This window comes from Pezoporus wallicus, unplaced genomic scaffold (assembly GCF_028554395.1).
Source record: "Pezoporus wallicus isolate ANWC-B61680 ecotype Strahan unplaced genomic scaffold, APGP_CSIRO_Pwel_v1 contig_7011, whole genome shotgun sequence".
NCBI classification, from domain to species: domain Eukaryota; kingdom Metazoa; phylum Chordata; class Aves; order Psittaciformes; family Psittacidae; genus Pezoporus; species Pezoporus wallicus.
Genome location: NW_026638234.1, coordinates 3,309,105 through 3,324,804, shown reverse-complemented (window position 1 = coordinate 3,324,804; position 15,700 = coordinate 3,309,105). Strand labels below are relative to the sequence as shown.

Genomic DNA, 15,700 nt, shown 5'->3' with positions numbered 1-15,700 from the left:
AAGTTGCTGGGGCAGGTCCAGAAAAGGTCAACTGATCTGGTGAAGGGTCTGGAGCACAAGCGTGATGAGGAACAACTGAGGGAACTGGGATTGTTTAGTCTGAAGAAGAGAAGGCTTAGGGGGACCTTATTGCTCTATACATCTACCTGAAAGGAAGTTGTAGTGAAGCGGGTTTCGGTCTCTTCTCCCAAGAAACAAACAACAGACAATAGGAAACAGCTTCAAGCTGTGCCAGGGAGGTTTAGATTGGATATTAGGAAAAATTTCTTCACAGAAAGAGTGATCAGGCATTGACACAGGGTGCCCGGGGAAGTGGTGGAATCATTGTCCCTGGAAGTGTTTAAAAACCATGTAGATGAAGCTGTTAGTGACATGGTTTAGTGGTGGACTTGTCAGTCATGGTTGGACTTGATAACCTTAAAGATCTTTGCCAACCTAGTTGATTCTATAATTCTATGAATGGGGATCAGAGAAAGACTGTTTGGATAAGCTAAGGAGAATAGAAATTTCATCTAGGATGCTTAGAGGAATGCAGCTTTGCCAAGACACAGGTCTTGGAAAGTATATGAGAACTCTCTGTAAGTACATCTCAGTGGTAAAACACATAGGACAAAGACGCACCGTTTGAATGAAATACAGTGTTGGCACAATAAAAACACTTGAATGAAATATAGTGCTGGCACCATTTGAATGAAATTTAGTGCTGGTATAATACAAACCTATTTCAGGAAACCCAAACTGGAAATGATGAAAATGCTTGTAATTCTTGGTGAGGCTCTGGGCCAGTCTTACAACTGGGCAGGGGACTTCAGTTTTTCTAAGAACTGGGCAAGTGTGTGAATGGCAAGATATGCTTCCGATAACGGGACCAGACTTGCTGTTTTTGCAGGTTTCTCCCATTTGCATTTAGATGATATAGGTTAGTCCAGTAATTGTTACTATTCTGTTACTATTTTCTTTTCTGTGGAAATATGCTAATTCTCTAAATGTCTGCTGGCCAGTTGGAGTTACCCGTCCAACAAGCAAAAAATAAAAACAAAAATAAGTTTTGCCTCTGTTCCTGAATTTGTTCTTCAGGAGTTTGCCCTGCTGTCTTCTGAAAATGCTTCTCTTAGTGGGAACAGATGTATCATTAATTATTTGCACTTTTGTTTATGTCAAAAAAATAGGCTATTAGACATGGGTAAAATAATTTATCTGTGCTTTTGTGTTGGCTTGAATTTTTTGGTGAGCAGCAAAGAAGCGACCAGATTTCTATCTCTTTTTCTTGCAATTGCAGTGGAGGTATTTGCTAAATAATGAATATATAAGCCTGTTCCATGTTCTGCTGGCCAGAAATTACTCAAACTGTAGGTACTATCTTCAAAGCTTTTCTTAGAAATTTCAAAATTAAAAAGTAGCAAACCAAATTGCCCAGTCGTACAGAAACATAATCAAAATTACATTTTGATGTAAAAATACACCCAAATTAAAAAAAAAATCTTGATATAGAGAATTTTATGAACAGAATATTAGTAAACTGATTGTATCTTTTGTTGTCAGTTTATTTTGAGTGATAAAATATCAACGTGTGAAAAAAAGACACTGAAGAGGGAATAATGATAGGAAGGGGTTTGAAAGTCAGCAACTGGTCTAAGTGGGAATTAGATACTAAGTCTCAGCATGGCTAGATAATTTTTAGCTCTCTATATATATCATTTGAGTGGGAAGCTGGAATATAGAAATTGAATGCTGCTTGAATTTTTAAACTGGTTTAAACCAGCTAGATATGCGGAAACTGAGTTGGAAGCAAAAGCAAGATTTTTTTTTTTTTTTTTCTTTTGAAATATCACTATTTGGGGACTTTCCCCAGGCTTACTGTTCAAAATCGTTTTATTGTGACGCATTCGTTGTTTGCTGATCTGTGGTAGATACCAGAGATGCTACTTTGGCTCACCCTTGCATTCTTGGATTAGAGCACTGAGACTTCTATATTCTGTCTTGTTAAATTTATGCTTATTATTTGGGCGGCTATGTGAATGGTGCTATTGCTCATCCACATTGAAATGCAATTAAAAGCCCTTTCCTAAGGACCAGATGCATCAAGTAATGGACTGCCCTTTCCCTGGGTTCCCAAAATCTCCAAGCTCAGAGAGAATGAAACAATACGCTGTGAAACAGTTCTGCCACAGCAATTTCACATTTCAAACATGAAAGTGAGTGCTTGTGTTAAAGTTTTGGTGAGGAACCACATGCTATCTGCAAGTACTTGCAAGGTCCATGCATTAGTTACATCTGTGCATTACGATATGTCTGAAGCCAACTTACCCTGCCTCCTGGATAAAAATAGTTTTAATCTTTGTCTCTGAATATGTTTAGTAAAATCTAAATTTCCAGTTTAGTTAAACAAATGTTTACAAGATCATACATACGAAAAGTCTGGAGACTTGCGCTTTCCCTAACAGTGTCATTGAAGGAATATTACACTACAGAGAAGAGTCAAAGAAGGACAAGAAGAAATAAAACATAATCTACTTATATTGCAAAAGGCAATTGGATGTTATTTAACTGGACAGTAAAGAAACTATTTTAAGTGCTTCCTTTTGCTTCAGACAGGTGGCTCAAGCATGCTATTTGAAGTTCATTTACAGTCAATTGATTCATGGCTAATAACTTAAAAATACTACACTTCCTGAAAGTGTTACAGCCCAAATGTGACAGTCAAGCCTGAAACCTAAATTAGGTTCCTTTTTAAGGATCAAAAAGCACTGACATTTAACCAAACCATATTTTTAAGACCTTGGATGAAAATCCCAGGACAGTGAGGGTTTATTTGCTATATTTATTACCTCCAGTGTGAATTATAAAAAAAACAAATTAAAATCTTGCTTCAATAATGTTGGTATTTAGGTTAGGAGGTGTGGAGCTTTTGCCTTTGCTGTATCTTTTTTTATCTGTTTGGTTTGGGGTTTTTTTTGGTTGTTTTTTTTTAGTTGATGCATCCTTCTGCACTCAATCTCACCTGCACTTCTTATGGAAATTCAAAACACTTTGCAAATATAACTGATACAGCTCTCATGACATTTCTGCTAACTAAATATATCCCCTTCTTCTACAGGAATTAAAGATGCAGAGAAACTCAGTATGTTCTTGAGCAAACTACTTGCAGCTTGAGGCATTACTGGGGTAGAACCCATCATGAAATCCTGGCTCCACTGGAGTCAGCAGTGTAACTCCTGTTGAGTCAAGCGGAATCAGCCCCAGTGTCCCAGTTCATGGTCCTGTCCTGTTTAGTAATAAAGTGGAATAAGCATTGCATCTATGAAAAAAAGAGTGTTTAGTCAATAGCTTTCCAAGTCTTTTCTTGCCATCTTGCAGAATTGGGGAATAAGAGCTTGTTTGCACTCAAATTACCCTTCTACTCAGTGCTGCAGTTTCTGCAGTGAAAACACATACATATTTTTTCATGGGTCTGATCAGTGCATCAACTTTAGCAATCTTATATCACTGTAGCTGAAAAACTAAGGGAGAAATCTTTCTTTGAACAATCTTTTGGGATACTTTGCAAAGTTGACAAGGGAAGTCCTGAAAATCCTTACAAGGTTTGAGGGTTTATGCATATTTTTATGTGGGGAAGTGTTCTTTCCCCTCCATGAAAGGCAATCACTAGGAATATTTGTCTGTATCCTGCAGTTGTGAGGTGAGGGGAAATTTCTCTAAGTATTCTCACAGGAATTAAGATAATTATTGGATCTTTCAAAGTGTATGTTTTTTTCCAAAAATTTCATTCAAAAGCACTATTTTCTTCTTCTTCTTTTTCTTCTGTTCTTAAAGCCACTGCCTCCTTGTCACGACTCTAAAGAATCTATGCAGGTGTACAAACAGCACTGCAAAATAGCAGAAGAGTACCATGAGGTCAAGAAAGAAATTGCGCTGCTGGAAGAAAGAAAGTGAGTAATTTCCCAAAAGTATTTACTGTTGTATATTCTCTTTGTAAAATCCTGTTTTAAACATGGGGGTTTCATGTGATATTTGCTGACCTTACACCTCTGCCTGAGAGTCACTGGGCCCTCAGTTATACAGATGTCCCTTGAAACCTCCATTGGCAGCCTACAAGTCACACCAGTCTGTTTCAGCTGGTGTGAGCCCTCTTTTTAGTTTTAGGGAAATTTCCTTCAATTTAGCTTTACACATTTTAATGAACTATTAAGTTTAGAGTATTTGACAATATTAGTGAACATTTTTCTGTTTACTAATAGGTGCATTGTCTCTGTGTACATCAAAATTTTAGGTGTTCATATCCAAAGTGCAGAAGCTGGAGACATTTTCTTGTCTGTGACCTATACTTATACCCCTGTCATCTTTGCATGACTGTTAAATGGCAAAGTGTGCTCTGTGATTTTCAGTCCCTTTGCACAAGAAACCTGAAAAATTAACATATAGAGAGGAAAGACGGTGAGTAGTGGAAGTTTTTAACAGGCAACAAACCCCAAGTAATAACAGTTACTGCTAAGTAAACTTTCTCTTTCAAATTCTTTTTTATTTTCACATTCACACTGAAGGTGACTCTAGCAGTTTTGCCTTCCTCAGGGAGTTACCTCAGTCTAGATCTCAGACTTCTTGTGAAAATGAAGACCACATCATGATTCTTTCAAATGCTACTTGAACAGAAACATTTGTAATATAGCAACAGGGGTCAAAAGAGCTGGGCTTTTGGTCCACTGTATCTGTTTCATAGCAATCTTTGTACCAGCTGACCATGCAGTACATCCAAATTTGCATCTGTGTGAGTATTGAGCTGCAGAAGCAAGCTGATGGGAGGGAAACTGATGAAATCCTGTACTCATAGAAGTAAGACAGCCAAAGATGACCTTGAATCCAAACTATGCAGGGTAAGAAAGTGAAGCTTGTCTTTATCAGGGTTGATGGCTACAGGCACAATATAGTTAGTTGCCTAAAGTGTTGGAACTAGTTAAGGTTTCCCTCTACAAATCCCCTTCCACTGTAGGACCTTTATGATGCTCAGTTGCTGACAAACTGGCATGAAAGTTAGAAAAAAACATTGTCCCAATGTTTGCATTTGATTCATCATTAATTGAACTTGACCAATCAAAAGTAATTGGTGTTTTTAAAAACCTGTAGAGAAGATAATTAATTAAAATAGTTTTACAATGATTTGTCAAATTTGATTGTCTAATATCAGCTGCGTACGTGTGTATTTAGCAACCACATTAATTCAGTGGAAACCATGTATGTTTGTCTTCTCTGAAAATCAAAATGGACTATAAAATACTAACTGGCATTAAAGCGCTTAACTTTTGATGTATAAACTCAAAAGGTGACCTTAGATCATTTGGTTTTTAGAGTCTACTAAACATAAATGCATTATTATTACTGACACATCCCTGAACCAGTTGGCACATTTATGAAGCTTGGAGCCCTTGAAAACTAGACTCACATATATATTTTTGCATCTGAAAGAATGAAAAAAAATACTATGTGAATGCATTTTTTTTTTATCTATGGAGTCTGTGTTACTTGCTGAATTAGAAGTATTTTACTCCTTGGGAATGGCAGATACATGCACAAAACTGTTTACCTGACCTCAAAACTACCCTAATCAACCTCTGAGCCTAGAAGTCAGCCTCTCAGCAGTGGTTATCCTGAATTTAGGGGCTTCAGGCTGGCATTTTCCCTAATTCCACCAATGGATATCAACAGTCAAATAATGTGAGGAAGCTTCCACCACTGCTTCCTTTGCAGAACCTGTTCTGTGGATAGAGGATTTCATGCCCTGGTAAACATATGTTAAACAAGGTTGGCTGAATAAGGCAGCAAATAGAATTATATTATTGTGATTTTTATGTGCCTTCTAATTATGTATCTATGGACTAGATACTCACATGCTGTGCAGCTGCGAAATGCCTAAACAAAACTAATACCAGTGCAGCACCTTTTACCACCTTCCAAATCTCTTAATCTGAAGAAGTGGTCCTTCAGGCTTTGGGAAGCTTTTTTCCTCCAGATGTAAACTATTTATGACTCCTCCCTCCAAGCAGATTCTCCATTTTGTAGTATTTTGAAGGAGGTATCATGAAGGTCTCATGACACTGCATTTCCCCTTTGGGATGCCTTTTCTTTCTGTAGCAGTCTGTTTTTATAAAACCTTCCAGAAACTAACTGGGACCTCTTCACCACATGAAGTTCAGCTAAAATGGGAAGGTGGATTAAGAAGTTATTAGGGCACATGTGGGTATGTGGGTATACACAATCTGAACACATTGGCCCTGATTTTTATATAAAACTAGATAGAAAGGGAGTATAAGTGCAGAGGTGAAGGAATAAGCAAAAAGTAAAAGAGGGTTTTTGTCTAGTGATCACTGATTTATATCTAAAAATGTTCTAAACAGTTACAGTTTGAGAGTGAAAGGAAGTTTATGGGGTATCATATACTGAATGAAGTGGAGAAGAATGGATGTCATGTGTGTCCTGTGTGTTGAATATTCCATTCTCATAATCAAAGGACGCTTTTGTGCTTTCTCTGAAAAGTCTGAGTTTGCAGCTTCTGAAATTTGCTCCTGTTGCAGGTGTCTGTATCTTCTACATTTGAATTCGAATGTACGGAAGTAAACGTTCATAATGAGTAATACACCTGCTATCTATTGTCTATTTATTTTAAATATTATTTTGATAAAATGGACAAAGACAGCTGTTCATCCCTTGCAGCGGGAGCAAACACTTTGTGCAGTGTTTTTCAGCATACATTTTTACCACGGGCAACCAGAAGTGCTGTTGGATGGTACCCCTGCCAGTGCTCTGAACTTCCTCTCCACAGATCTACTCACCTGTGGAATTCAAATGTCAAGTCCCACCAGGCTGTAACTGCACCTGTGATGTCTACTGATAGTACACTGTGCGCACAATACAATAATTATCAGGAGAAGAGCAGAAAATGGATTGAGCAAATATTTTTGCCTAGGGGGCAGAAATAATATTAAGTCAACCTGACATAAATCTCCATACAGGAACTGGAGCTTTCTAGTGAAAAAAAAAAAGAAAAGGAATACTATTCATTCCATTTAAAATCATTTTTGTTTCAACCTCCAAAGTCCAGTGTAACCTTTTACGCAGGAAATAATACATGCAGGTATATTTCTAGAGGAGGCATCTTTAAGAAAGTTGACTAACATTGTTTATAATACTAAAAAACATTTCCTATTTTGCAACTTTTCAAGGGCTTTCAGTTATGCTTAGCTTGACTTGTCTCTCACTGTAGTGTGAAGAACGAGTATTAGCTGAAGCATAGAAAGGCAGTGGTGTGAAATGACAAGCATTGTTTTTCATCAAGCCAAAACCAGAGCTTATTTGTCCCTTTGTCTTGAATGCAATATAGATGGCCAGAGAATGTATTAGGCTGGGAGTGGGAGAGAAGACAATAACTATTTCACAGGAAAATGCAAAATGTGAAAGAGAAAGGGTGGTTGCAGGTTCAAAAAACAATAGGAAAATCAAAGGACAAAGCAAATAATAAGGGGAAAGAAGTTACTCAGGAAAAAGACAAAGGAAGCAAGAATTGAAAGAATTTAAAACAACACTGGGTACATACAATACAAATACTAATACAAATAATCATAGCTTTGCTGCCTTCACTCGAACTCTTCCCATTTATGCCAGCAATATGTAGCACAATGGACAAAATCACTCTGGAATGGAAGACACGATCAAAAAGAAAGAAGAGGGTGTGGAAGAGAGAGCACACCACATTTAGGTCATAGAATGTAATTTAATTTATGTTCCAGAAACACACATGTATTTCCATAACAGATGCTTTTGGGTATCTAAGTTTGGGTGAAAGGGATGGGATGGCTGGTTATTTTGAGCACTTGTTATATTGCTATTACTAGATAATGACCCTGGATTATGTAGTTAAATATTAGAGTTGTCATGGTTGCTAGCTATATCTTATATTCTTAGCACTGGCTGGTTTTCTCTTTTTCCTCCCCCAGACAATTCTAATATAACTCTCCAGAAAATATCATTCGATCACCACCTGGTTTAGGATCATTCCTTTTCTTTGCCATGGATATGATTTGTTTCCTTCTTTTACATACATTACAGCAGACATGCAGTGGAGATGTCTGCTTAATTTTGTGGCATCCTTCCATATGCTTTAGCATGCTCTCATGACCATAGGACTGATTCTAAGGTCTCAAGTCCAGATGGTTTCTCCAGGTACACTATTTCTGGAGTGTCTTTTGGAACGCTATTGGGACAAGTAGTCTTCAGACTTCCAGGTACTGCAGAGAAAGATCGGTATGAAACATAAAGGCAATTTTTTTATCTTAATAATTTTCCCATTCTAGACCTGATTTTTCATCATCATGCCAAGCAGTGGAAATTACAATTTTATATATAGAAAGAGAAACCTCAGCTTGGCCAATTGCAGTGATGAATACTTAAGGAACTTTTATGTGCTGGCATAGAATCATAGAATCATAGAATAATTACGGTTGGAAAGGACCTTAAGATCATCGAGTTCCAACCCCCCTGCCGTGGGCAGGGACACCTCACACTAAATCATCTCACGCAAGGCCTCGTCCAGCCTCGTCTTGAACACTGCCAGGGATGGAGCATTCACAACCTCCCTGGGCAACCTATTCCAGTGCCTCACCACCCTAACAGGAAAGAGTTTCCTCCTTATATCCAATCTAAACTTCCCCTGTTTAAGTTTTAACCCGTTACCCCTTGTCCTGTCACTACAGTCCCTAATGAAGAGTCCCTCCCCAGCATCCCTATAGGCCCCCTTCAGATACTGGAAGGCTGCTATGAGGTCTCCATGCAGCCTTCTCTTCCCCAGGCTGAACAGCCCCAACTTCCTCAGCCTGTCTTCATACGGGAGATGCTCCAGTCCCCAATCATCCTCGTGGCCCTTCTCCGGACTTGTTCCAACAGTTCCATGTCCTTTTTCTGTTGAGGACACCAGAACTGCACACAATACTCCAGGTGAGGTCTCACGAGAGCAGAGTAGAGGGGCAGGATCACCTCCTTGGACCTGCTGGTCACGCTCCTTTTGATGCAGGCCAGGATACGGTTGGCTTTCTGGGCTGCAAGCGCACGCTGCCGGCCCATGTTCATTTTCTCATTGACCAACACCCCCAAGTCCTTCTCTGCAGGGCTGCTCTGAATCTCTTCTCTGCCCAACCTGTAGCTGTGCCTGGGATTGCTCCCACCCAGGTGTAGGACCTTTCACTTGGCATGGTTAAACTTCATGAGGTTGGCATCAGCCCACCTCACAAGCGTGTCAAGGTCCCTCTGGATGGCATTCCTTCCCTCCAGCGTATCAACCGAACCATACAGCTTGGTGTCATCGGCAAACCTGCTGAGGGCGCACTCAATCCCACTGTCCATGTCAGCGACAAAGATGTTGAACAAGACCGGTCCCAACACCGATCCCTGAGGGACACCACTCGTTACTGGTCTCCAGCCGGGCATTGAGCCATTGACCACAACTCTTTGTGTGTGGCCATCCAGCCACTGCGTTATCCACTGAGTGGTCCATCCATCAAATTGATGTTGCTCCAATTTAGAGACAAGGATGTCATGTGGGACAGTGTTGAACGCTTTACACAAGTCCAGGTAGATGACATCAACTGCTCTACCCCTGTCCATCAGTTCTGTAGCCCCATCATAGAAGGCCACCAAATTGGTCAGGCAGGATTTCCCCTTAGTGAAGCCATGCTGGCTGTCACCAAGCACCTTGTTGATTTTCATGTGCCTTAGCATGCCTTCCAGGAGAATCTGCTCCAAGGTTTTGCCAGGCACAGAGTGAGACTGACTGGTCTGTAATTCCCCGGGTCATCCATTTTCCCCTTCTTGAAAATGGGGGTTATATTTCCCTTTTTCCAGTCATCGGGAACTTCCCCTGACTGCCATGATTTCTCAAATATGATGGCCAGCAGCTTCGCAACTTCATTCACCAGCTCCTTCAGGACCTGCGGATGGATCTCATCAGGACCCATGGACTTGTGCACGTTCAGATCCTCTTCTACAGTGGGCACAAGGTCTTCATTCTCACAGTCCCTGCATCTGCCTTCCAAGACTTGGGTGGTTTGGTCAGAGCCTTTGCCAGTGAAGACCGAAGCAAAGAAGTCATTCAGAACCTCAGCCTTCTCCAAATCCAGGGTAGCCAGTTCTCCTGAGGGCTTCCTGAGGGGGCCTACATTCTCCCTAGTCTGTTTTTTATTTGCTACATACCTGTAGAATCCCTTCCTGTTATCTTTAATACCTCTAGCTAAGTTTAATTCTAACTGGGCCTTAGCTTTCCCAACCTGGTCCCTAGCTTCCCGGACAACATCCCTGTACTCTTCCTATGCCACCTGTCCTTGCTTCCACTTACTATAAACCTCTTTTTTCAATTGAATTTTCCTCAGCAGCTCCTTATCCATCCAAGGAGGTCTCCTGGCCCTCCTGCTGCACTTCCTTCTGTTTGGGTTGCAACACTGCTGAGCTTGTAGCAGGTGATCCTTGAATATCAACCAAGAGTCTTGGGCCCCTCTGCCCTCTAGGGCTGTATCCCATGGAACCTTCCTAAGCAGGTTCCTGAAGAGGCCAAAGTCTGCTCTTTTGAAGTCCAGGGCAGTGAGCTTGCTACACGCTCTTCTCACTGTCCTGAGGATCTCAAATTCGAGCATCTTGTGATCGCTGCATCCAAGGCTGCCCTGGAGCGTCACATTTCCAACAAGCCCTTCCCTGTTGGTGAGCATGAGGTCAAGCATGGCACCTCTCCTTGTCGGCTCTTCTATTACTTGCAGAAGGAAGTTGTCTTCTACATAATCGAGGAACCTCCTGGATTGCTTGTGCCGGGCCATACCTTCCTTCCAACAGATGTCAGGGTGGTTGAAGTCACCCATGAGAACAAGGGCCTTAATTTACATTAAAACAGGCTGTCTGCTTGTTTTAAAAATTAATTATAGACTTTGAACACAAAACCAGTCTTCTTAGACAGCAGTTATGTTACACGGTTTCACGATTCCTCCTGATTTGAAAGCCATGTCAGATGTGGGAAGAATAAATGATCTTATGCCCACCAGAACACACAGACACTTGTTAGCTGGGAAGAAATGTGTAGTACCAGAGATGCATGATCCTGAATATGTTGTTCACAATGGAGGAAAGACAAGTGTGCCTCTTTGCACTGTTGAAGCAGTTTTTCTTGATGTCCAAATACACTTGTCTTCAGACAGGTTTATCTGCTTTGTCTGTCATTTTTCTTGATATATATTCATTGTGAATATTTCTGTAAGGGAACTCTGTTCTCTGCATGGTCAGTCATTAAGGCCAGGACAAGAGAAATTATTTCCCAAAGACCAGGCTGGGTTTTTCTTCTGCTCTAATGTGGCTCGTGGTTTATTGCTTTATGATGCAAATCACACTTGTCTTCTTCCCACCTAAACCCCTCCCTGAGAAAGAACATTTAAACTGTATATTACAGATTGTCCTGAAGCTTCAAGTACCTCAGCACCATTTTAGAAAATACCTTATGAATGCTGTTAGTATTTAAACTCAGGGTAACCATTAACAGGAAACACAGATTACACAGTACTAGATTTATTTATTAAGCATCCATAACAAAGGCTAGATGGTGCAAGAGCTTAGTATGGTGTTCTTTAACCTCTGGAAGCTAAGTTCAAATCCTGGATTAGATCAGAAGCAAATGTTAGTTACTGTCTTCATCCTTTTGTGAGCTTCGTAAACCATACCATTCATAACATTTAGCAATTCCCTGGTACTCTAATTTTAGATCTCTGTGGCAGGCTGACAGTATTTGCCTGAAACATCACCCTACCCTATAAACAGGTGTTGATCCTGATGGGAAGGGAATAAGTAGGTTCTGCTGACTCAGAAGCGGGCAATTTTACTACCTCAGTGCAAGGAAACTGTTTTCTATGAGGGGAGTCCTAGACTGTGGACTACAGAAATGGGTATATTTTGTTTTTAATGCATTTATATTTTGTTTAATACAAAAGCTAAATCCAAGGGAAAAAAAATGTTATCTGTGCTGCTTGGGTATTACTAGAGAGCAGCACAAAAGCCATGCCTGCATATAGCTTAATTTTATCAAATGAGGACTGACACTCATTAATAGAGCTGTCTGAGTTTGCATGTTGTCTGTCTGTGCCACTCCTGGCTCAAGTCCAAATGTAGTAGTTAATACCTTTCTTTTAATTCTTTACTAAAAGTCCCTGTGGAAAAGGTTTACCTGCTTTTAAGATGCTGATTGCTTCTTAATATTTTTACTGCATCTCCCTTTAAGAACCTCCTAAAGGGTAAGAAAATGAAGAATGATTCTGAATTAATTTGTTTGGACACTTCTGAGTCAACAGTCTGTAATTTGGAAGAGTTTAATTTAATCCTTCAGTCCAGCATTGCACCAGTAGAGTAATACCAAAGAAATACTGCTAAGCTCTCTTTTGCTCCCAAGAGACAGAAATCTTCTAGAGGAAGCCCTAAGAGACTGAAGTGATTAAAGATGCCACACTTGTAAAGTCTTATTGTCATTAAATACATTTCTCACTCTCTAAAGCATACATGCAAGTAGTCCTTTGTGGCCTATAGTCCCATTAATACGAGCTGTCTAGCAAGATAAGTTCATCTTAGCCAATTTGAAAAATTGGTTGATCTTGTATGGCCCAATGAAGAGGAATGAAATGCTGCTTTTAAAATTTTTATAGCTAATGGACCAAATGTTAATAGAATTCTACTGAACAAAAATATGCTCTTGATGTTTTCTCTCAAGAGCCTGATGAAAGGAAACAGAAGAGCTTTGCTGCAGCATAGCTCCTATACAGTACACCAGTGGTATAAAACAATGCCAACGTATTTAGTTACTGGGGGGGGGGGGAGTTCTATACACTGCAGCATTTGGATGATTTAAAATTGCTATAATGGCTGCTAATTTTTTTTTTTTTTTTTGTTAATGGGAAACGCGGGAGAAATGAGTGTGCCAGGGCTCTCTGCTAACTTAACTCCTTGAACTGCAGGAGCTTTGTGAACAGTCAGCTAAACTAGGGGAAAACTGTGCAGCCACTTAAAGCTATAGTAAAGACAGAGGAACATCAAACTGGGGAAGATCAAACGGATTCTAAAAGAAGACCAAATAGAAATGCTTCTGAAAACCTGCGTGCTTATAGTTTTGCTGCTGTAACTGGTAGTTTGGTAGTTTTGCAGCTCTAAGTAATGTAAGTGATCAGCAAATACTGAAATGTTATCATTTCACGAATACTCTGACATGTAGTGATAGAATTGCTAAGCCATAGGAATTTCCCATCTTAAATCACTGGTCTAGCCTGACAAGAAGGCTCCTTTAAAGACTGTGACAAAAGCTATCCACTTTGAAGGCATTACATCTTCCCACTGATGATCTATAAGTATTGTTTTGACATGACTGAGACATAAAGTCAGAGGGCTATGAACAGTTGAAGATTAACTAATCTCTGAGATAGAATGATCAAAAGAACTGAGAACCTTTTAGAAGAGATTTCCTGTAGCAAGGGTGAATAAATGATTTGATTTTCAGGGGAAAGAAAGCAGAGGCCAGACCAGCCTGCTGGGTAACTAAGTGGAGAGCGATTAGATACCCTGTGAGTTACTCATGCCTTCAGTGTGTTTTAAGACCTCTTTTATCTTAATTTGTGCTGAGGTAATTTCAGTTGATACTATACAGGAGACTGCAGCTCCTGCCCAGCTCTGGGAATACAGGGCACTGTGTGACTCCCTCCAGAAAGAAGTAACAGCTTGAATCCTGCGTCTGCTCTTAGAAAGACCAGGAGGGGTCAGGTTTGCAGCAGTATCACTCTTCTTCAGCATAAACAGGTCTGAGCATAAACACATTATGGAAACAATGTATGTAGTTCAGGCTCATGTGCCTACTATTTACTATTTTTTCTTGTAGCAGAGAGTAGGAAACCAGGCGTACTTCAGAGAATTTACTGACAAATACAACTAACAGAACAAAAAACAAAAACAACAAACAAACAAAAAACAACAGAAAACAAACACATTGTTTGGTATTGAGAAAAAAATTACCTGTTATTCTTCAGGCTAAATATTAGCATGAGGTTTCCAGGAACTTGATTCTCTCCCCATGAACTGCATGTTCAGCTATTACTGAAGTTAGAGGTACTTGAAGGTATCTTAGCATCTTGCAGGTTTGGTCATTGAACAGCAAACCTGTCAGAGATTTTGGCAGCTCCTTTTTTTAAAGAGAAAGGTAGGCTTTTAACAAATTAATTTTCTAGGTCTTTATTTCACAGGAACTCAAGAAATAGCATGTTAACAACCTATAGCCCAGCTTTAACCTAACACATGATGCCAAATACTTGCGTACTGCCATTTTCAATCTTTGGGGTTTTGTTTGTTTTTTTGTAATCCTCAGAAAGGAGCTGATTGCCAGGCTGGAACAAGTGGAAAAAGAAAGCATGGATGCTGCTCAGCTGGCCAAGGAGTATGCAGAACTGACAGAGGAGAACCGAACACTGAAGCTGGCCCAGACACAGTGTGTAGAGCAACTGGAAAAGCTCAGAATACAGTACCAAAAGAGACAGGGGTCCTCATAACTCTCAATTAGTTTATGTGAGGCAGTTAATACAGGATTGGTCCTGTGCTGGAAAGAGATTTTAAAATAAAGGTCTGTTTAATATGTTATAATACTTTACTACAGATACAGAGTATGTAGAAGTCTATATTTGATTTAATGCTTGCCATCCAGTAGCTTAATATAATGGATATTTCATCCATTATATAATGGATATTTTATTTCAAGTAACATAATTGAAGTTAATCTATCCCCATTATATGTTCTAGTAGATCAAGTTTCTTTTCTAAACATATTTCTTCCAATTTAAGAAGATATGGACACACTAGAAAATGATATAAATAGTCTCTGTGTTGGAAATTTGGACCATACTAAGGCATACAACAAGGACAATGTTAATATATGAAATACATGTATGTTAATTTTAGTTTGGTGAAGATTTTTTTAATTATTTTCCTCATGCCTGAAATGTTTGGAAGTTATATTAAAACAGGTCTCCTCACTGGTAAAAACTATACTTCATTATCCCATGTCAGCTTTACATTGCTGTGTAAAATCTCAGAAATTGCACATTAAGAATTGAAGTAACATAATTATTTTTATCAAATGCATGTACTGACAGTAATAATTTGCAAGTAATGAAATTAGAAGGAAACTAATGAGGTCAGAAATTCTTTCCTTGAGCATAAAGGTAGCCGAGAGTCTTTTTATTGTACTTTTGGGCATGCAAGAAATTAACATAAGAATACTACCATCATAGTTTCAAGTGAGAATATGTCCGCAAAAATACTGTGAGGATGTTTTGTTCTTATTTTATGGCCTGTTTTGAAACATAAATGGCTGTAAGTAGGGACAGGAGTTCTATCATATACAAATAACCTGGAAGTAAAATGTTAATCTTATTTGCTCTATTTATCCCTGTATTTTCTTAGATCAACTGAAATTTCTTTGTTATACTTCCATTTCTATTCATACAGTATTTTTTTCATTAGAAGTGGATATGGAAAAGCCATTTTATGTTCTGAATATTATTAAATCACCCTGTATTTTTAACTCTGCTTGACAGTGGCATTTGTTACATCTTCATGAGGTTGGAATTGAACTTGATGTGTTGTTAATCCTGAAATG

General features: G+C 39.3%; 1 protein-coding gene across 3 annotated transcripts in view; it reads left to right on the top strand.

Moving 5' to 3' along the window:
- MAP3K7CL (MAP3K7 C-terminal like) overlaps positions 1–14,752 on the top strand; it is a 35,267-nt gene extending 20,515 nt beyond the window's left edge. For all 3 annotated transcript variants that reach the window (XM_057410191.1, XM_057410190.1, XM_057410188.1), the window contains 2 exons: positions 3,814–3,929; positions 14,414–14,752. In XM_057410191.1, coding sequence (XP_057266174.1) covers positions 3,814–3,929; positions 14,414–14,594 — 297 coding nt within the window. In that variant the 3' untranslated portion in view covers positions 14,595–14,752. The remainder of the gene's footprint in view (positions 1–3,813; positions 3,930–14,413) is intronic.
- Positions 14,753–15,700: the final 948 nt, after the last annotated feature.